At 40.8% G+C, this 22,857-nt stretch overlaps 1 protein-coding gene across 2 annotated transcripts in view; it reads left to right on the top strand.

Moving 5' to 3' along the window:
- The window catches only part of CNTLN (centlein), a 377,819-nt gene that overhangs the window by 200,039 nt on the left and 154,923 nt on the right, over positions 1-22,857 (top strand). For both annotated transcript variants that reach the window (XM_090038766.1, XM_090038767.1), the window contains 2 exons: positions 9,483-9,604; positions 12,238-12,363. In XM_090038766.1, coding sequence (XP_089894892.1) covers positions 9,483-9,604; positions 12,238-12,363 — 248 coding nt within the window. The remainder of the gene's footprint in view (positions 1-9,482; positions 9,605-12,237; positions 12,364-22,857) is intronic.

Consider the following 22,857-nt stretch of genomic DNA (forward strand, 5'->3'; position numbering starts at 1 on the left):
TTAAGGCAGTTTTTCAGTACCTAAAAGGGGATAGATTTTTCTTTATGACACTAAGAGAACTAGGAGCAATGGTCTCAAATTTTAGCAGAGATTTAGGTTGAACAAATAATGTTCTTGCTACATGGGTGGTTAGGCACTGGAAAAGGCTACCTAGAGAACTTGTGGAATCTTTATCCTTGGAAAGGTTCAAGAACACGTTAGACAGAGGCTTGTTTTGTCAGAAAAGATTCTGCAATCAGCAAGTTGCTGGACTAGAGGACCTTGTGAAGTCCCTTCCAGCCCTATTTTCCTGTGGTCCTAATGCATCTTGCTGTGGTTTTAGAAGTATGATTTGAATCTCTGTTCTAGACTTAGGCTGAAGGCTGCCTTCAGTTGGCTTGGCTGTAAATGGGTATATGGTCTTTCAAGCTGGGAAGTCAAAAGCCACTGAACATGATGCTAGCTTTGTTATTCCCTTGTGTGCCATTCACTGGTGTGCCTCAGGCTTGGGCTGACCTTTGATTGCAGTTACTCCACTACAAATGTTTATAACATACATGGTTTGGGCAACATCCTTCTAGTTATGTTTGTGTTGCAAAACTTGTGCTACCATTACTATTAAATGAGCGTTACAAAAGATTATACAAATTTACCCAGAGTTCTTACTCTGAATGTTCAAGAATGTTGTGTGTGATGTTCAACTTGGCAAAACTGTCTAATCATAAATGCATTTAATAAATGTCAACATTGTGCATTCTATTTCCAGGATTATTTTATTATATATAATCCAGTAGGGCTGTGCAAAATTTTGCCGCCCATTTTGTTTCAATGCTGTTTCTACCACGAAACAGTGAAGTCGAAACAAAACAGGCAGCCTTGAAACAGCATCGAAACAAAACAGGGCAGGTAGAAATGTTTCAAAAAATTCGAAATGTTTCGAGTTTTGACCTTGAACCTGGGGCTTGCCTTCAATGCCTTGCCTGCAGGGAACAAGAAAGTAAAGTAAGGAGAGGGAGTGGGAATAGGGGAGAAGGTGGTGGGGGGGAAGGCATGCTCTTATTATTGACTGTCTAGCTGGCCAGTGACTTTCACCCTTCCCTGAGATCCCTTCCAACTCCAGTGCTCTGGGGGAGGGATGAAAAAACTGCCAGCATTTTTTGAACTGCCCTGCTTTCTGCCTTGGGTGACTTACTGAGCTGTATGTTCTAGCAGTTCACTGTCAGACTACTATGGCTAGCAGCACTGATTTTTTTTTTTCTAAAGGATTCCCTGCTTTTTATCCTAGCAAGAGGGATTTCAGAATACCTTTACCTTTTTCTTCTAGGTGCTTTTATTTTATTATTATATTAATTGATTTATTCTTTTGAATTTTATACTTATATTGGATAGGATTACTGTAGAATTTAATCTATATAGGAAAGGAAATGCTATTGAATTTATATAGGGAGAAAGATAAATTTCTATTTGTTTAATAAATTTGTTCACTGCAGCACACCTACATTTTTGAATTTATATACAGAGACAGATATATTTCTAGTTGTTTGTATACATTCTTCACTGCACCACACCTACTTTTTTATTTATATAGGAATGCAAATGCATTTATGTATTTGTAGAAAAGGAAGATATGAAACATACCATGAAGTGTGGTGGAAAAGCATGTGGCCACACTGGCCAGCCTTCAGGGAGAGGTGGAAGAAGTGGTAGAGGGAGAACTGTAAGTTTCACCCCCCCCCACCAAGCTAAGATGAAGCTTCTTTCCTCCAGCTAAAAGGGATGAGGCTGCTACAAGCAGCAAGGACAGGGGAGCAGTGCCACTGCCACTGCCTGTATCCAAGACTGCATTCTCTCAATGCGCAGCAGCCATAACCACCCCCCCACCCTTACCATGATGACAACCACAACCAGCAGCACCAATACAGCAGCCTACTCCACCCCTATTTCACTTCCCAAGCTGAGCCTTCCAGTGCCAGAAGAAGAGCTGGCCCTGGATCTGGATCTCAGTGCCCTTGCAAGGGAAATTCTGGGGAAGGAGGGGGAATCACCTGAGTTTGTGCTTGACACCCCTCAAGTTTCCCTTTGAGCCAGGTCTCCTTCCCCAGAAGGCAATTTTAGGAGGTTGATGTACAGGTGGAGGCAAGTAGTTCAGCTGAGTCCTCTGTGCCTCTGCCTGCAGAGGAGGGGGAAAGTGCAGCAGCATCCAGAGATGCACCCACACCCCAGAATCGAGCAGGTAGTATGTCTGGGATTACTTTGAGCTGGCAGATGATCCCATGTATATTATCTGCCTACACTGCTGAGCCAAAACCAGCCAGAGCAAGGGAACAAAACATATGAGTAACCCAGGGGTGTTGATGCATCTCCTCAGGCACTACCCCCTTGACCTTGCTCATCCTCAGCCTGGCACCAGCAGGAGCATGTCCAAAGCAAAGTTCCCCACTCGCTCCAAAGCCCCCGTCCCCCCAAAGCAGGGGCAGACCACCTTGGAACAGTGGGGGAAAGGAGGACAGAAAGGGGGGCGCATTCCAAAGGCGAGCGAGTTCACCCAGAGCATTGGGGAAATGCCTGCTGTTGATGGCCAGCCATTCTCTCTAGCTGAGTGGCCAAGGTTCAGGTGGCTCATGACGCTTGCGGTCCCACCATACCAAGTGCCTACACACACCACCTTCAGTAGAACGGTGGTGCTATCCCTGTATGAGGCATGCAGAAAGTACTTGAGGGAGGAGCTGCACAAGGCAGGTCCACACCACCTCAGACATCTTGAGCAGTTAGGGTGGAGATCATGCCTACCTCTCCCTCACAGGTCACTGGTGTGACCAGTGGGCTCTCCTTCAAGCTGAGGTGATGGATGAGTCCCACACAGCAACAGAGATCATGGGGGCAATGAACCACTTGGTGCAGGGTAAGCTCACCCGCAGGTTCATGGTCATCTATAATGGGCTCAATATGGTCAAGGTGGTCTGTGATGCCAACTTTGTTGGCATCTGCTATGTGCCACACAAGTTGCACCTTGTTGCCAGGGATGTGTTGGAGGGGGACAAGGCTGCCGGTGATGGCACTGCCACTACTAGCAAGCTAATATCAAAATGCAGGAAAGTGGCAGGCTACTTCCAACGGAGCATCAAGGGGGGCAAGATGTTGTGGGATAAACTAAAAGAGCTGAACATCCCACAGCACAAAATCATACAGGATGTGGAGACTTGGTGAAACTCCACATACCTGATGCTCAAGAGGCTGGTGGAGCCCCTCAGCTGGAGGGGGCACTAACTGCATCACCAGCAGCAGGGGAAAAACACATCCCTGCTGAGCTTGTTCCCCTGCCAGGATGAACTTGGAGGTATGGGATGGGACTATGGGGAAGGAGGAAGCCCCAGGTCCTCGGCATAACTACTAAAACTGCACCCTGCCAGGGTAGGGAGGCCTGGTGGGACTGCTGGCAGCATGGTAGCTGCATAAATGCCAGGACCAGTGATTCCCCTGGTGAAAGGCAGGTAGGAGGTGCCATAACCTCCAGCTAATGCACTCATGCACACAGTCCTGGTTGGGGAAAGCTCAGACCTGTCACGTCTTTGATAGGCCTGATGCTTGCTGGTTGCAGTTCAGTTGTGAGGCTCCTGGTGTGCTTGGTTTAGCTGCCTGGGATGCCAGCTTTCAGGTTGAAAAACCCTTTGTCAGGTTGAGGAAGTACCTGCAGTTGGTTTTTCTCCTGGTCTGATGAAGTGAAGTTCATAGGACCGGCTGTGAAAAGTGGTTTGTAATTTGTTTCCTCTCAGGATCAGGCCTGAGAGACTGGTGGCAGAGTGTTTTTTTGGTCAGGAATGTGCCTCCACAGGTAGTTGAGTATTGTTGTCTTTGATAGATTCTGGTGTGCAGTTTGTGGCGGTACTGGAGATAGTTGGCAGGTTTTGTGTTTTGAGCTGTAGGAAGTTGTCTTCAGTTTTGGTGATGAGGTTAGGTGCTTGTTTGAATGCACAAACCACTTTTCAGAGCTGGGCCTATGAACTTCACTGCATCAGCCTCCTAGGTACAGAAACTCATGGACTCAATACAGATTAGACGGTGGAATTCTGGCGCGCTGCAACCTGCCAGACATCTGACGCCCCAGGTACCTCTGAACTTTTACCTACACTGCTACATCTCCCTTTCCCCCTGCTTCCCCACCCCAGCCTGTCCCTAACCCCCTGATGCCTCCATTTCCATTTTCACTGACTGGCTTTCTTCCCTGCATTGAGTGCCAGGCCAGCCTCTGACTTCTTTACTATTCCTTCCATCCAGGACCAGGAGACACACCAACTGCAGGTAATTCCTCAGCCTGACAAAAGGTTTTTCAACCTGAAAGATTCCTAAGATATAGTTCTCTAACTATTCCAGTTTTTTTCATAATAAACATATAAATATAAAAACAGAAGATAAGCCATCACCCGCACCACAAGTAATATATATCCAACACAACATCTTTACTTTTTGCTGTCAATTCCTTTATAACAAGAAAGGCTCTGTGACAGTTCCATTTGGCTACCTTAGATGCTTCTGATGCTGACTGCTGAGTCACCTATTTACAGTGGTGGACTGAGCTGAGTCTGCAGGGGAGGAAGAGACCTCACTGGGGCACATTGCTGTGTTGTGCAGAGGCTCCACTGTCAGGAAGGATGCAGCTGAACACACACAGAGTGTCACCTACCCATGTCATGGGTTTTGCCAGAGGTGCAGGGTCCCAGAACCCAGAGTCCCCCTGCACCTATCTCCTTGACAGCTGGCAGGCTTTGTAACCGCAGTAGGGCCTGGCAGGCCTGCAGTAGTTTTTTTTCACCCCCCTATGCCCTAAAACAGACATATCTGACAGGCTTCATGGCCACAGCAGGGCCGGCCTAGCAGCCAGGCCTGCAGTAGTTTCCATCCCTGTCTGCCCCAAGACAGAAACAGTTGCACAAGCACCCATGTCACGAGTTTTGCCTGTCAACAGCCAGAGGTGCAGGGCCCCAGAACCAAGAGTTCCCTTGGACATATCTCCTTGACAGCTGGCAGGCTTTGTGGCCTCATCAGGGCCTAGCAGGCCTGGAGCTTTCACCCTGCTGCACCTTAACACACACAGTGTCACCCACGTCACAAGTTTTGCTTGTCCACAGCTTGAGGTACAGTTTCCCTGAACCCCCTGCACCCATGTGCTTGAAATTTGGCAGGCTTTGTGGCCTCAGCAGGGGCTAGCATGCCTGTGGTTTTGACCCAGCTGTGGCTTAACACATACAAGTGACAGGGGTTTTGCTTTCAAGACTTTGGGGTGCAGTTTCTACAAACCCCCTGCAGCTATCTCCTTGGAACTTGGCAGGCTTCATACCATCAGAAGGGGCTACCATTCCTGCAAGTCATCAAAATCAGGCCAGAAATGACAAAGTTATAGCCTGTTTAGACCTTCCCTATTATATCCTATGGGCGAAACGTCAAAACAGGCTCTAAAAGGCGAACTTGTTTCGATGGAACAGAACAGAACAACCATTTTGAATTGAAACAAAATTCGCAACGGAATGCTGCTCTGTTGAGATGTTGGGCGAAACGGGATGCTGCTGTTTTGCACAGCCCTATTATCCAGTACACAAGCCAGATGAGAGATTCTTAAAGATAAGATACTCCTTGGTAACTCTCAGGGATTAAATGTTTAAATAACAGTTTTTTAGGTTATCCTCTTCAAACTTATGTTTCACTTTTTTCAAGCTTTTTTAGAATATCTGTATATTAAAGTGGCATCTTTATTAGCCATTTATTCTTCTAGACTGGATGTCTTTTCCGGCCTCTCTGCCCTTATTCATAAGGAGATCTTCAGTATTATGCCTAAAATGGGTTCAGATTTCATCTGTCACAGTATATCACACTTCCCCCTGCCCCTGACCAGAACAGTCCTAGTTACATTAAATCTAAAAATTTCCTAGTGGGGACTAAACCTTTTAAAACATTGAACAGGTTATTTGTTAGTCATGAGGAACCTACTAGTAAATACACACTTCCATGTTGATTAAGATATTGCTGGTTCCCGTTTTTTGGACAGGCTAGGAATGTACAGGGAGTGTTTTCCCTTCACTCACTAATGTGAGTGAGAAACAATATGTAAGACAATTTACCATAATGGGCCCATTACTGTGTAGAAAACAACTTTTGGATTTTAAAAAAGTAAGTAATCCAACAAATTGTAGTGGAACTAAAAGAGCAACAGAGAATCTTCATAAGATTTGGGAGAAAAATTATTACTGGTACCAGTTGTTCTAAAGTCCACTGTCTTCCTGTGGTAAAACAGTAGAATAAGCAATAAAAGAAAAAAAATCTCTAAACAAGAGAAGATAATGGAAACATGAGAAATAATGAGAAATGTGAATTTATGAACAAGAAGGGCCAAATTTGGCACTTGCATCTTTGAAAATCCAGTTGAAGTAAATAGAATTGGATGGAAATGTATCAAAGCCAGAATTTAGTGTTACTTGTGAGTTTTGGTTTGCATTTTTCAATTGAAAGATAAAAGCAGTGCGAGAAGGTAGACATCCAGGATTTGGTATTATAATGTAACAATTTGGGAAAATGGAAACGAGTGGAGAGAGGAAGGGATGGCCTTATAATTCAAGCACTTGGCTGGGTATTAGGAGATGCAAGTTCTCTTTTTTGGCTTTGTCATGAATTAGCTGTTTGACTTTTGGCATGCCATTCGGTTTCTTGGCCCTAAGTTTCTCTGTCTGCTCAATGAGTTGTGAGGTTTATTTCACAACTGCATCATGAGATACTCAGAGGATATTAGGGCACAGTAATTTTTATTTCTAATTATGATGACACTTAGCAATTAAAGGAGGAACTTTATATGCAAGGCTGATTTGTGGTAAGGAAACAACATGGCTTGAAAAATACTTCAGATTTATAGTTGATGTTAAACAAGATTTAATTTAACATATGCTGTCACTCTTAGCTTGAACTTACTGTACCTTTTTAATGAGGAAAAATTCTTTGTAAGCAAGCCCTACTTACTCTGTTTCCATATATACATAATGGACAGAACAGAGTATGGCTGGAGTTTGTAGTATTTTCAAATGTCAGAATATACATTTGAAGGGTATGTGTGCAATAGCTGGTTAGAACAGTACATGAACTAATGTACCCCCAGGCCAAGACTATCACACACCTGATGTGGGAATTAGGAATCTGCAAAATGGATATTTATGCATATTCCCACTCCTTCTATCAAGCAGAACCATAATTGGCCCATTATGGAGCATACCAGAACTCCTATATTCTGGTTCATAGTTTCCTGGAAACAAAAAGGTCTGTAGAATATCCTCACTTCATATCTATTTTGTTATTGAAAATTAATTACATTTTACTAGTTCTGTGGTAATTTTAATTATCTTTGTAATTGTAAGTCCTCAAAACCAGTAAAAGCTCTTTTATACCTTAAATATTTCCAGCAATATGAAACTTCTGGAGGTTAATTTGTTTTGGTGTTTCTTCTGTCAAAAAGCATTTGGAAAAACTTTTAACAGGGAATAGCAGAGTAACTTTTGAGTTCTGAATATTTCAGAATCTGCTGGGAATGTCTTGGGCAAGACACACCAGATAAACTCTAACCTAAGATATAGTTTAGCATTTAAAGTCTTTATTGGATTGTTTCAAGGTAGAGTGCCATTCAAGAACCAGGCTCCTATTCGAAAGCTAGTTTCATTATAAATATGGAGAGGCTAGCACTTCTCTGTAATACTAGCTATGTGTTTATTGTTAAATTTAATTTTATTGTTTACAGTTATAAAATATTGCTATACTTCTTATTTGTTAGGTCACACTGAAAGTACTCCTGATACTTAAATACTAAATCAGTGGTTTTCATAGATTTCATAGACATTCGGGCTGGAAGGGACCCTGGAAGATCATCGAGTCCAGCCCCCTGCCCTAGGGCGGGAATTCAGCAGGGATCATAGGATCCCAGCAAGATAAGCATCCAAATGTGTCTTGAAGGCTTTCAAAGTGGGTGCTTGAACCGCCTCTGGTGGCAGTCTATTCCAAACCTTGGGGGCTCAGACAGTAAAGAAGTTCTTCTTTATGTCCAGCCTGAATTGGTCTCCTTCAAGTTTGTGACCGTTCGATCTTGTTATCCCTAGGGGCGCTTTGGTGAACAGACTTTCCCCCAGATCCTGATGAGCACCCCTGATAAACTTATAGGTGGCCACCAGATCACCCCTGAGCCTGCGCTTTTCTAGGCTGAAGAGGCCCATGGCTCTCAGCCTCTCATCGTAAGGTCTGTTCCTGACCTCTGATTATGCATGTGGCTCTCCTCTGGACTCTCTCAAGCTTCTCCACATCCTTTTTGAATTGTGGAGCCCAAAACTGGATGCAGTACTCCAGCTGCGGCCTCACCAAGGCTGAGTACAATGGGAGAATGACATCCTGGGATTTTCTTGAGAATCATCTATGGATGCAAGTCAGCATTTTGCTCACTTTACTAGCTGCAGCATCACACTGAAGGCTCATGTTCATCTTGTGGCCAATCATGACCCCCAAGTCCCTTTCTTCTGTAGTGCTAACCAGCGTAACACTGCTGAGCCTATAAGCATATTGCAGGTTTTTCCTCCCAAGGTGGAGAACCTTGCATTTTTTTGGTGTTGAACACCATCAGATTCTCATCTGCCCATTTTATGAGCCTGTCAAGGTCTGCCTGGATCACCCTCCTGTCCTTGGGTGTGGATGCTTTACCCCAGAGTTTGGTACCATCGCTGAACTTGGCCAGTCTGCTTCTGACACCAATGCCCACATCATTGATGAAGATGTTAAACAGTATAGGCCCTAGGACAGTGCTTTGAGGAAACCCACTGGTGACCACACACCAAGTTGATTGGATTCTGTCAACCACCACCCCCTGGGTCCTACTGCAGAGCCAATTCCCCAGCCAGCAAATCATGGTGAGGTCAAGGCTAAGGTTAGCCAGTTTTGCCAAGAGGTGATCATGGGATACCAGATTGAAGGCTTTTTTAAAGTCAAAATATACGACATCAATCTCTTCCCTCTTGTCCAGGTAATAGGTGACCTGGTTGTAAAAAGAAATGAGATTGGTCAAACAAGACCTACCCGCAACAAATCCACTACAAATTCATCCTCAGACAAAATAATACTGAGTAGTTCATAAATATCTTGTAAGTAAAACAGAATAAGGCTGATTCCTTTTCAGTCTGTATATTTCCATGTGTACTAATGGAATAATTTTAAAGGGAAAATTATTAACAAGTTTAGTAGAAAATTCTTGCCATTCACGTTAAAGTCTTGACATTTTTAAGTAGTCATGAAAAATAGCAAACCAATGTTTTGAATATGGTGACTGATTTCCAAGTTTTCCATTTGCATTTTTTAAAAGCTGCATTATATTATAAATTGCATATGTAACAATTGCTAAAGATGGGAATTTAACCCGTTTCAGACATGCAGTGTGAAATTTTCTGTTACATTTTATGAAACTCCTAATTTTGCCTTTTGGTATTGTACAGAATCAAGAAAATGATGAGCTAAGAGCAGCCCATGAAAAACGCAAGGAGAGGCTGCAGATGTTACAGACAAACTGCAGAGTAGTAAAAGAGCAATTAAAGCAGTGGGAAGAGGGTTATAGCAAGTAAGTTGCATAGCTCATTAAAAATATTTTATTTAAATGTTAAATCCAAATGAAACAATTACATAGGTGTTCTGAGAGTGTGATTCAAATCAAGTTGTCATTATGTGATAACCTTTTATTTATCTTTTATTAAAGCAGAGTACCTGACACACACAATCATATGAAAAAATGTAAAGATGAAATCAAGAGTAAAATGTAATGAGCTGACATGTTTACTTATTTTCTTTAAGATCTCATTTTGAGCTTGACTGCTGGACAAAGGTCTGATAGGGTTACTTATTATGACTGTCTAATTCCCCAGTGGATTAATTTGTTGACTGTGTGTTCGTTTTTTCTTTTTCTATGATGGAACAATTGCTTTTTGTTACAAACACTTTATAAAAGAATTGCATTTATTAAGTGACAGAGGTAAATAGACATCCAGTGAAATATTATAAATATTGAATGTTAAAAACAAGATTTTAGGGTAGACATCAGTTAATGGAAAGGAAAAATATTCACAAAACAGAATATTCTCTTTTCTCAAATTTATATAAATATATTACTTCTGGTTATCCTAGACATTTTTAAATCATACTACAGTAATATATCTTTTAAAACAAAATTATCAAAATATCAAAATCTAGCAAATGAGACATTTATATGTTTAAAAGTCCCATCCATAACTGGCACAAATTTTCTCTTTCAAATTTAATATTTATGCCTAATGATTTTGGGACATCTTGGGATTGATAAATATATCAGTACATTTTGGGGCCTAGGTGTGTAAGTTATGTTTTGGGAAAGTATGTAAGCATGTTCTTATTCATTGAAATCATAGGATGTGTGAACACTTGCTTAAAGTTCAGCATATGCTTAAGTGCACTCCTGGAAAAGGATGTTCTCCATAACAAGGACTTTCACTATTCATTTTTGTAACATCCAGAGAAACATTTATGGCTTCATTCTTATTAACAAAGACTATTTTACCTTGATCTAAATAAAAAGGCATTAAAAATTATATAATTTACTAGCCAATTGGCCATCAAGAATGACAGGGGGGAGGGGAGCCATCAGGGACGGAGCCCTGTGCCCCCCACCCTCCATTCAGGCCCGCTCCCCTCCCCTTCCTGGTCCCCTCCCTGTTTCCTGCTGGCTGTTGTTGGGGGCCCCCTGGCTCCAAGGAGTAAACTCCCCGCTTCATCACCCCCATTATGGTGGCACTCCGGTGCTCATCATCCCCCTCTGCCTCTCCTCCAGCCCCTCAGTCCCAACTGTTAGGGTGGTGCTTTGCTATCTCTTCCTTCTTGTGTAGGGCACTCTGATTAGCTGCTGAGACAGCCAGTCAGAACGCAAATAAAACATTATGGACCCACAAACAGCCAGTCTTAGGCTTTTATAATATTAGAATTTGAAGGCCATTTTATTATTTTAGAGTGGCATAGCAACTTCAGTGTGAATAATAATCAGCATTTCCTGTTATCTGTTCCTGGTACCTTAATCTGGCCCACCTCAGTAGATTCCTATTTCTGCACAATATTGTCATATGTTTTAATAGACAACCTCATTGGCAGTGTCAACAGAAAAGTTAGGGAGTTAAAGGAAACAGAGACTGAAATATTTTCATAATTTTAAATAATGGACTGTTAAATTCAGGACTGATGTCTTTATCTAAGACATGGAGTGGTTTGGTCCATTCACTTCATAAATTTACTTAGCTTTAGTTTCAGGTTGCATCACTCACCAACAGCACAAAAATAAAATTAATTAAAAATAAACAAAATCAGATTTTGGTAGGTTGAGAACATATTCAAGACACCCAGGTTTCACTGAAACCATAAAATTGTTGTGCTCCACTACAGTAGAAATGATAAATTTGGAGTAGCAAAAGACTTGTGAATAATACTGGTTCTCTGATATCCCTGGCTGCAGAAATGATAGGGCCTACTATGGCTTCCACATTCCAATGCACTATTACAATACTATAGTGTTATGAGGCCTGCTGAGATTTCCATAGTTTACTGTACAGTATCTTTACATCAATGAAATTTTTGCCCACAGTAAGAATGAAAACATGAATGAAGAAATGTTTTTATTACATTTTTCTTCCTGGCATCATCATTAATAGCAAATAAGGTGATATTATTATTTTTTTGTTTTGTTTTCTCAAGTCATCTCCTGAAGCACACTCAAGCCATAGAAAGTCCATTCTAATGTTAGGAAACAGTTCAGCAGATTGCTTTAAAGCTGGGCACTTGGGTTACTTTCAGATTGGTTGGCAGGAGTACTAGGACTGGTAGCTTCTAAGCTTTCTTGGAGACTGATAGTTTCACCTTTTACCCCCTTTCTAATGACTGCATGAATGAGGGAGACCATGATCTGCTGTATGTCATTTCAGAGCTCTACTGCCATACTAGCATGCTATTTTTCTGAGACTCTGTAGTCTGACCTCTAATTTTTATACGCTAAATTTTAGTAGTCATATGCGATAGAAATTAGTTTAGCATACATGAGTTATTCATTAGTGATTTCAAGCGTGGGTGTGTAGGAGGGAGAGAGAGAAGGTGTGGGAAGAGAGTGTTTGAGTTTTTTTCCTTGTATGTTTTCAATGTCAAACAAATATTTTTTATTTCCCCACCCCCACTTATAAACAGGAATGAAGGTAGTAAAAGCCGACACCAGCATGCAGACTCTCATCAGCTTCGCCAGGAAGATTGTGATGCTGTCTGGAATGAGCTGGCGTATTTCAAAAGGGAACACAAAAAGCTATTGATTGAAAAGTGAGTTTCTTTCTCAAACAATATACACATGGAGAAACATGCTGGTGGTTTTCTGAAGTTTTTTTTCTTTGTGCCTTGAAGGCCACACAGAGGAATTCCTGACAAAATTCCAAAATTAAACCCTCTTCTACCAAAAACAGAAAGGAAAAACATCAGCTTTTTTCACCTTATCAGTGACAAGTTACAAGTTTGCTAGCACTAACAGAAACTGTATTGCATGATCTAGGGATTGTGTTAATTAATGTGGCTCTCATCTGTTGGAGGTGTCGCTCTTCATTAGCCTGTATTTTACACACTGCCGTGCTTCATTTTTGGAATGAGGTGGTGAGGGGATAACCTAGCCAGCCATCCTTTTTTGATCTTCTTGATACATACGCAATGCAGAATGCCTCAGCTCTCTTGGTTCCCTGCCCTGTCCTGCTAATCCCAGCTGAGCTCATTATGGTGTAGCCTTGCTGCTACTCTTGGAGCCAGAGCTGTCCAAGCTAATTACTGGTAGCAGCAGAGCTGCCTGTTAAGGGTCTGGTGTGGATCTGCTAACATGGTCCTTGGTAGTGACCTGCAAAAATCACGAGGGACTTGCTTTCTTTCTTGCTGTGCACTGCCTGTCCTTTGGGTTTAGTGCTGATCCCTTCACACAGCTCTTTTAGCTGTAGTAAGTGTAAAACTTGGTGAAGGAAACTCTTACTTTAGAAAACATACAGTTTGCTGCTTTGATCTCATAATTCATAGACTATTAAACTCAGCCAGGCAAAGTTAGAAAACTTCCCTTTATACTAGACAAAAGGAAGTTGGTACAGTATAATTATCCTTTCCTGCTATTTAACAGTTGTTTTAAGTCAGGTTGATTTTTGTTGTTTAACCATCAAGATACTTATGGAGCTTCTCTTCAAACTTGGGTTAGGTTCTGCCTGTTAGCATGACTGCATTAAGGAAAATATGTTTTCCCATTTGATATTTATACATATCTACTCTTGTACTAAGCATAAAGAAAGGCTACAATTATAATATACTTTTGTTGAAAGTTAGTTCATTTACGACTGTGGGTGTGCAGTTTATGTATCCAATATGTAATATTACCTCTGATTTCATTGCATGCAGCTTCATATTATCTCTTTTTAGTGCCTAGTATTTACAGTTGTATAACTGTTCTTCTCAGCGTACTTCTCACATTCCAGTTTTTGTTTGTTTAATGCATTTATTTTGATTTGTACAGGCAACAATCAGGAAAAGTCCCCCATATCTTGCTATAGATGCTCTTTGAGAATTTAACGTGTAACTATATAGGTACTCTTGTAATCCTCTGTCAGTCACTAATCAGCATATCCAGCACAACCCGTAGCATCCTATTAACAAAAAAGTGCTAAAGATCTCCCACCAGAGCCTTTCCATTCTTGCAAAGCCAGGGGAAGCAAAGGAGCCATGCATGGTGCATGCCCAAAAAGTTAAAAAATGTGAGTGATTTCAATTTTTTGTGGAGTTAAGTAATAAGCTGTGTGGTCTTCATAGGGAATGCCTTACTAGCTATCCCATTTCTTATATCAGCAGGATCTTTCACAGACCAGGACTGTCAGCATGGCACAGAGGAGGAGTTGAGCTCTTCACTATTTAAGATGTATAGATCAAAACCATTGCCTTAAGTTTTACTTAATACTTGCTAAATTGCTCCTCTGATTCCTGGAGGATCTTTGACCTAATGGGGAGTGGTAGTGAGTTTCCCTGAAGGGTTTATTTCACATTTGCAGCCAATTTTAGGCTATTTTTTGTCAATTAAAGAAGTAAAGAAAATAAACAATCTCATATTTTGTTTTATACAAAGCTTCCTATTATTTGTTCTGATTTCACTCAACCTCACTCAAGCAAATACCTGCTGGGACGCGCATACTCACTAAAATAAGAAATGCAGCATTTGGTCCAGAGTGGCTTCGTGGTTCTGTTTATGAAGGAGCAATTTTTATACATTTAGATTCTTTCTTGAGTTGCATGAATAAAGGACTTGTCCTCAAAGAAACTTGCACCAGTTATCTAGAAGTGTGATATTTAAAACCAATTTAATTAGTTAATCCAAAAGTTTTGTGGCCATATTTACATACACAGAATGTATTGATTTAACTTAAACTGATTAAGAACAGGTTTCAGCTAAACCTATGCCACTCTTAAACCCAGATAAGTATATCTACATATGATTTTTCTACTGGCTTAACTACATTTGTTTAAAAAATGTTTTCTAAATTTAAACAAGAGCAACAAGGCCAATATGTCGATGTTAAAAAAGCAAGATATTCTTTAGATGAGACCTAGATCCTTTTTCTTTCTTTTTTACATTTCGGAGTTCTCCAAATGAGGAATGATAGACAGAATCAACTTTTATCTGGAATAATGTCCTAACTGCATGTAGACCACTCTTCAGATAATTCAGGAGGTATACTGACTCCTTATTGGAGCTAGTATCTGATGATTCCACAGACTTTTTAAAAGGTGCTGCTGCCTGCTATGCAACTTTTAAAGACTAGGACATTTGAACATATATGTATTTAGAAGGCACTTTTTCTTTGAAAATATTGACTGAAGTGCTTAAAATACAAGTTCTCTAGATTTATGAGGTGCAGAATGCTTGAGGTATGGAGAATATTGATGGATACTGAATCTGTATACCACTTTCTTTTGATACTGAAGCCTTGTTTAAAGGAGAAGAGCATTATGATTTTTTTTGTACTGAAATCTGTTTTTGCTAACATAATTTTTATTGCCAAGGGATGTACCACAGCACAATTTTACAGCTGATATATTTGCTGTCCATTATGTATGTTGATCCATGTTGACCCAGTCCTGCACCTGGAATTCCATGACGTGTCTTGCCTGTGTTTGTTGTAAACTCAACTAGTGAGAGTTCTTGTTTTATTGTGTCCTTTTTAAAGCATAGTAAATATTTACTGTGCTATCTAACACTTAATAATAATTTCAAGGCATGATTTGTAATTCCCACTGAGTGTCAGGTGTTATAGTTTAAAGTGCCACGTTTATCTCTGAATATCTTCTCCAGTATTGCAACCTATTACACTTTTTTATTAGTAAAATCTGGTCATTATTGGTACTACGGTGTTCCTGTGCATGTGTTCTTATAAGTTTCTCTTAACCCACATCCTTTGAAGGGGTTAAGATTCTTCCACTGTCACTTTAAATGGCTTTCATCCTGATAGGATTACTGAATAAAACTCAATGTATACAGAAAATATTTTCATTACTTTACTTTACTTGATGTTTTTATCTCTTCTACATTTCCCTTTTTTTTTACTAAGGTAAAGTGCACTATTTCAATCAGTGTGTCATGTGGATAGGAAGCCCTGTTTTACAATGTTTGATTTATACAACCTCTTCCTTATCATCCTTTGGGATATAAAATTGATTTTGTGTAAGAGTTAAGATTATTTTGAACCCAGGACCACTAGAGGAAAAAAATAAGCATCACTGGTTCAAGTGATAGTGCCAGTTTAAAGTAACAATGCCAGTTTGAAGTATCATAGCTCTTAAACTAACACGGCTACTCACTAAATGCTTGTTATCCTTAGAAAGCTGGGCATGCTTCAGGTACTGCCTTGTAAACTCTCGCCAGTATTTAAGGGATTGGAGAAGAAACAAAAACTGTACTTGGAATAACTGTCTTTAAAGTACATCTTTTATCCACTTTATTAAAATGTTTTTGTTGTGTTAAAGAATGTTAATTTAATAAATATCTCAGTAGCCCTGCACAACTTAAATAAAAGCTAATGAGTAATGCAAGTCAACATAGTTGCAGGTAGAGTGAATATGGCCCTTTATTCATTCCTGAGCCATGGGGGTCACTCTCTTAATGCACTGTGTGATGCTCTTCACACACCATGTTGCTCCAGATGTTAAATGCTATTCCAGTTTTCATATTCAGGATCTGCTTGAGCTTGCTAAAGTTAAGCAGAAACATGGAACTTGATTATTTTCTTTTCCCCTCAAGTAAAATAGAAAAGCAGCATCATACTCAAATGGACTTTAAAACTTCACTCAGGAGGATGAACCATACTGCTAGTACAGAAATTAGTTTTTATTCAAGTTGTTAATTAAGCAGTATAAAACAAAAAAAATCTTCACAGGATTAACATTTAGTAGCAACAAAATGTTGGAAAATGTTAAAATACATACAACTTTTTTTTAAGGTTCAACCTTCAGTATAACTTTCTACAACTGAAAGTCTTTAGCTGATTGAATATTTTACTGATTAATCAAGTTTTACCAGTAGTATAGTTTATATCTTAAATAAATCACCAGTTATATTTCAGCCATAAACTTTATCAGCTAAATGAAGCAAATATGTTACTGTCTGGGCTAAGGTTGATTGGGCAAGTCTGATGGGACTAATGACTTTGCACTCTTAAGCCATTTTCTGGCAATCTTGTGACAAGTTTTTACCAGGTGTTGCAATTACTTAATAAGTTTTGGCTACCAGACAAAATCTTCGATTCACTCTATATTTCGAAATTCTTTTGTGTAGTGTTTTTCCTAATTTAACCAGGCTTTTCTGGTACAGTGATTATAGGAATTGTCTCCTGCGCATTTTTGAAAATACACATATTTCCTGTTAAGTCCCTATAAGCAGCCTAATAAGGTGTTAATGTTTCCTCAAATGTGAAGGGTCTGGGTCTTGTGGGAAAAATAGTGTGTAATCATGTCCTTGAAGACAATATTTTAATGTACAAAGGGACAAAATTAGGGCAGAAAAGGCAACTTTAATTCTGGTGTAGTCTGGTACATTTAATAGGGAAATGGGATCTGATCCTCAAACCCAACAATTGTGCCTCCCAGCATACCACATGTGCATGGTGGGATGTGTGATTTTTGGGAACAGATCCTTAATGGCACTGTTATTATTTAACATTGCAGGGGAAGCCTGGAATCCCAAACAGAAAGTAGGTGCTTGATGTCAGCCAGTGCAGTCCTGGGACTGGCAATCAACTGATTATTGGTACCACCCCTGGAACTGCACCAGAGCTGGTTCCTGACTCCCATGTGGTCCCAGGGCTGGGGCTGACAACCAGTTTATTGTTGGCCCCAGCCCTGAGACACACTGGGGCCTTGTGGGAAAGTGTACTCACCGAGGTGCCCTGCTTAGTTGAAATGGCCCTCTTCAGATACAAGACTCTCCCCCTCCGGGCTACACGCCCTGAACTCGCCTGCCATGACTTTGATTCCTGGTTCAGATGGACTGTCTGGCGTGTGCACGTCTGGAAATGAGACCTTGTGTCCGTCGGGGAGCTAGTGAGGGCTCCTCCACCCCTACACCCTCGCCCGTGCCTCCGTCACAGAAAGCTCTCTACGGCTCCCTCTTCTCATTGGAGTCCATACCTCACCAGAAGTGGTGGAGGAATAATATGAATGCCGCCGCTGCCTAAAGCGGCGGTACTTGGAGTCCTGCTCTCTCCTCAAGCAGGATCCTGCTTCAGTCTCAGGGGCCTTCTTCTATGGGCGTCCTCAGCCTGCCCTCTGGGCCCACTCCATGGCTTGACGCCGGGAACCCCCTGCCGACAGTCCACCCGCCCCTTTCGTACCTTCTGGGGCTTTCCTTTGCCCTGCTCCCACCGAAGCCAGACGCTCCGGCACATTGCGGTCAACCCGTCCCCGCTCTGGGTCACCGCCTCTTGCTTGTGCCCTGCAGCGGAGCCTTACCACTGCCCCAAAACGTGCGGACTCGGCCTCAGGCGGTGCGCATCCGCCCCTCCGCTTCCTTGCCAGACTCCGCCGCATGCTGCGGCACTTCCACTTCCGCTCCCCGTTCCAGAGCGGCCTTTGAGCCGGAGGCTCCTGCCACACACCTGTAAAAGGTAAATCTTTGCTCCACCGTCTGGGGCCAAGGCGAAGGTGTTCCTGGGGGGGGGGGGCAGCCCAGTGGGCTCCACAGCCCGCTGATTCACCTGCTCCCGCACAGGCCTGTTGAGTCAGCTCTTGTTATCTTGCCATATGTTCAGTTTAAGGTGCAATGGAAAACGAGCCACAAGAGTATTATGCATCTTTTGTCAAATACTTTTGTGGCAAGTTTCCCATTTTGTCATCATATTAAGTCCTTGAACATGTGGCAGGGTTACTATTTATGGTGCAGTTAACAGGTTAATCATGTCTAAGATTTAATGTCTTCCAGGGGCCTAGGTCTCAAATTTATTACTTTGCCATATCTGGGAAACTGCCAGTACTCCTCCAATGTAGGCCAACCTACCTTCTATAAATCAAGCTGTGGAAGGAGAGTTCACTGCCTTTTTCTTTATTCCCAGTTTGCCCAAACAAAGCCACTTCCCTTATTAGGTGGAGCTGGGGAGGTATTGTGGGGGTATGCCTTCCGTAATTTTCAAGTGTTTGACTTTGCAGTCTAAATAATGCCCCTTTTCTTGGCATACTTGACATACTATTTAAAGGAAGAAACAATATATGATCCTGTTTTGTATGGTTGTAGCAACCAGTCTACCTTGACACCTCTGTAGGGAGTTGCATCTACCCTCACCGGACATGCACACACTGCAAGTGTATCATCTTGAGGCTGTATGAATTTTGAGTTAATAAACTGTCTCAGGTTCTCTGGTTCCCCTATCTAGAATCTTGCAGACAGTTTGTTCTTAAAATACAGCAGTAGTTTATACTTGTTTACCACTTTTCAATCAATAAGCTGATTTTTTTAGACCTAAGGAAAGGAGGTAAAGTGACCATGTACAATTCTAAGCAATAGGTTCCACCTTTCATCATCCATCTGTAAGCTATGAACTATATGACTGGGGCTGTTAAATTATTCCAGTCCTTAGTTGCTGTCACATCTTTGGTTTTCCAGCAATTATTAATTTGAAATTTAGTTCAGAATCACTTTTAATAAGCATAGTAGTATTCTTTGTTGTTTTTATTTGTGACTAGATGTGGTGGATGGAAGAGTTGTTTGTAACTTCTCTCCTGAATACCAAGAATGGTAGTTATCCATGTTAGTCTGAAGGCAGGGCATTCATTCATTCATTCACCAAGCAAATAGATATGCAAATAAGAATACAAGAACGTATGTTTCTAAATCTCAAAGCTAAGAAATAAAGATAAACAGATTAGAGAATCTGTATGGCCAAATGCTGGATTCCCTTACTTTGCAAGCTTTTGTGTAAAATTTCCAGGTTTACAAATTTTCTTCCAGGAATTCTGAATTATTTGAACATGATCAAAATATAAGTACTGCTAGTACTTTTTGCTTTACTCCTTTCTTTTGGCAGCATTATCCCTAGACATATGTAATGTTTTTTGCTCTCTTTCACAATCTAGATCAAACACCTGCTCCATGGTTTACTCTGACCTCCCAGGGCTGTCAGTTGACACACAAATATACAGACCCATAAAAGAGCATATTTTGCTCTTATTATAGGAAAATGTTCCTGAATAATAACATTGTTAGAACAAAGGAAAGTTTTTTTTGTCAATTTTTTCTTGGATTTTATGGCTCCAAACAGCTATTTGGTAAATGAAAAAATCATTAGTAGCATAGTCATATTTCAGTCCCTCTAAATTATGACACTTGTTTAAGGGGTATTTTCCTCTGTTTTAGCTAGGCCCTTTAAGAAAGTAGATTTAGTCCCAGTATATTCTTGTAATAAAGTAAAACAGAACAGTCCTTATCTGCAAATTAGCTTTCTTCCTTGATGAAATAATAGAGCTTCTGAACAAGTGGTTGGAGGACAAAGCAAAAAGATCCAAAAGTTTGCTGTTATCCACAACATGCATAGTTTCTTCGGAGGAACCAAAGTTATCCAATTGCCAGGCATACAAGGAGCCATCCCTCCGAGGTTCAAGGATGGAAAAATGTTGTTTAAAGACCGCTCCACCATCACTGCATGGTGTAAGGAATACTTTCAGCACCTTTTGCACCAAGATTTTAATGTCAAAGATAATGCCATCAAAGCCATTTCACAACACACCATTAACGACTGCCTTGCAGATCCACCAACCTAACAAGAGGCCTTGAAAACCATTGAGCAGATGAAGAGCAACAAAACATGTTGTCCTGATGGAATTTGTAAGAATGGTATAAGAAAACTCTCTCACTAACTACATGCTGTTATTCTGAAAATGTAGAAATACGAACAGATTCTCAGTGACTTGTGAGATGCCAGAATTGTAACTATAATTAAGAAAAGATATAATTTGGATTGCATTGTCATTGCACTCCTCTCCAGAGCTAGGAAGATCCTTGTCTGCAAACTCCTCAGTAGACTCACTCCCCTTGCAGAGCAACAGAGATTTTTACATGACCTTCATTGATCTAACTAAGGCCTTTGATTCAGTCAAGAGAGAGGCCCTTATGAGATTTGGGTGCCTGCCAAAATTTGTTATCGTCATCAGATTTCTTCATGATGACATGACAGCAACCATCCAAAGCAATGGCTCAGAAAAGGACCCCTTTAGCATTAAAATTGGAGTCAAGCAAGGATGTGTGATTGCAACAACACTTTTTTTTTTTCCATTTATATTGTAGCTATTCTATGTCTTATTGCTGATACACTTCCATCTGGAGTCAGCGTCAAATATTGTATGGACAGGAATCTCTTTAGTATCAACCAGCTGCATTTCATATCCAAGATAGCAATCACTTCTATTGCTGATATTCAGTATGCTAACAATTGTGTTGTCTCTGCCCATTCACTTGAAGAGTTCTAAGTCACTCTTGGCTGCTTCTATGAAGCATATGAAATTTGTGGACTCTTCGTGGACTGTCAACTTCACAAAAACCAAGATGCTTTACCAACATACTGCAAACCAACCAGTGGCTTTTCCACGTATTAACATTAGATGGCAGTCATTGGAGAACGCTGAGCATTTCACCTATCTGGATAGTCATCTTTACCAAAAAATTAACATATGTGACAGTATTTAACACCAAATAAAATCTGCCAATGCTGCCATTGGATGTCTCCAAACTTGTGTCTTCAATGGCCATAATATCATGACTCAAAGCAAACTTCTTGTCTACCAGATGGTTATTATCCATACCCTGTTGTATGTGCATCAAACCTAGACAATGTATCAGAAACACTAGAAAGCCTCGGAATGTTACTGTCAGTAACATCTGTTGGAAATCCTCCACATCAGTTGGAAGAGCAGAAGAGCAAATGCCAGAGTTCTGGCTCAAGCAAACACCACCAGTCATGTTTAAGTGGCACCAACTTTGTTGGATAGGACATGTCATAAAGATGTTATAGGTGAGAGAGACTAAGGGAAAGCTGTGACCTGACATCGCCAGGATCCAATCCTTTCTCTTAGAACTGTTGGCTATGTCTGCAGTCAACCAAGCAGATCTTGGATTGGCCTCTTCGGTTGTCACTGAACTCATTGAAAACTTTCTTATCCACTGGAAGACTGTCATCCTTGTATTGAGGGACTGCTGATGCCAACAGTTAGTGATTCTGTTTTTGTTACTTCTTTTTTCTTTTTCGAGGAGTCACTTATTTACATCTTGGTTGGGATAATTCTCTCTCCCACATCCTGCACTGAGCTTTGGATGTTGAAGGAAGTTCCCTGGAATGCCTCAGGTCTCCATATTCCCCTAAGTATCTGCTTGTTTTACAGCTAAGAGTTTGAAGAGTCCCTTTTCCTCTTAATCTAAGAACCCTATCAACAACCTGTTTAGCTTTCTGTTTTTGTACCTGACCTGGTCCCTTCCCAAAGTACTTATACTTTGGCATTTTCATTGACCCAATCAAATTTAAGACCCATTCACCTGAGAGCCATGGCTACCTCTTGTGTTCATAGAGAACAAGATTCCCTGATTGAATTCTGAACTCTGCTCACATTTTCATAGGATGATAGGTTATCTTATCCAGCCTCCCACCCAGAGAAGGATCATCCCTGACTAAACCATCGCAGGCAAGAGTCTGTCTAGCTCATCAAATCTCTTGACAATTTCCAGGGATGGAGATTCCACAACTTCTCTAGATAGCCTCTTTCAGTGTATTTAACCACCCTCATAGTCAGAAGGTTCTTCCTAATCTCCAAATGAAATTATCTGTTGCAGTTTGAGGCCATTGCTCCTAGTACTGTCACCCACAGCCACACAGCTAAGTTTGTCTCTAGCCACTTTATAGTTGTCCTTCAGGTATTTCATGATTGTTATTAAATCCCCTCTTAGACTAAATAATCCTAATTCTTTCATCATTTCCTCCTAAATCATGTTTTTCAGGCCTCTGATCATTTTTACCACTCCTCTCTAATGGACGCTTTCTGGTGTCTTCACCATAGTGCAGTTACTGTTTATGCATGGCTTATGATCATTCACGAAGCACTGTACAACTAGGTCAATTGGACTTCATCCACAAAAGGCTTGATTTTTATCTATTTTAACTTGTAATAAAAATGTCATTGATTGTTATGATAATACAAGCAATGTTAAAATATGCATAAAGATCCAGCCCCATTTTAAAAGTAGCTCAAATTAAAGTATAAACAAGTATTTTT

Source organism: Crocodylus siamensis, chromosome 3 (assembly GCF_052110815.1).
Source record: "Crocodylus siamensis isolate JL-2025a chromosome 3, ASM5211081v1, whole genome shotgun sequence".
NCBI classification, from domain to species: Eukaryota; Metazoa; Chordata; order Crocodylia; family Crocodylidae; genus Crocodylus; species Crocodylus siamensis.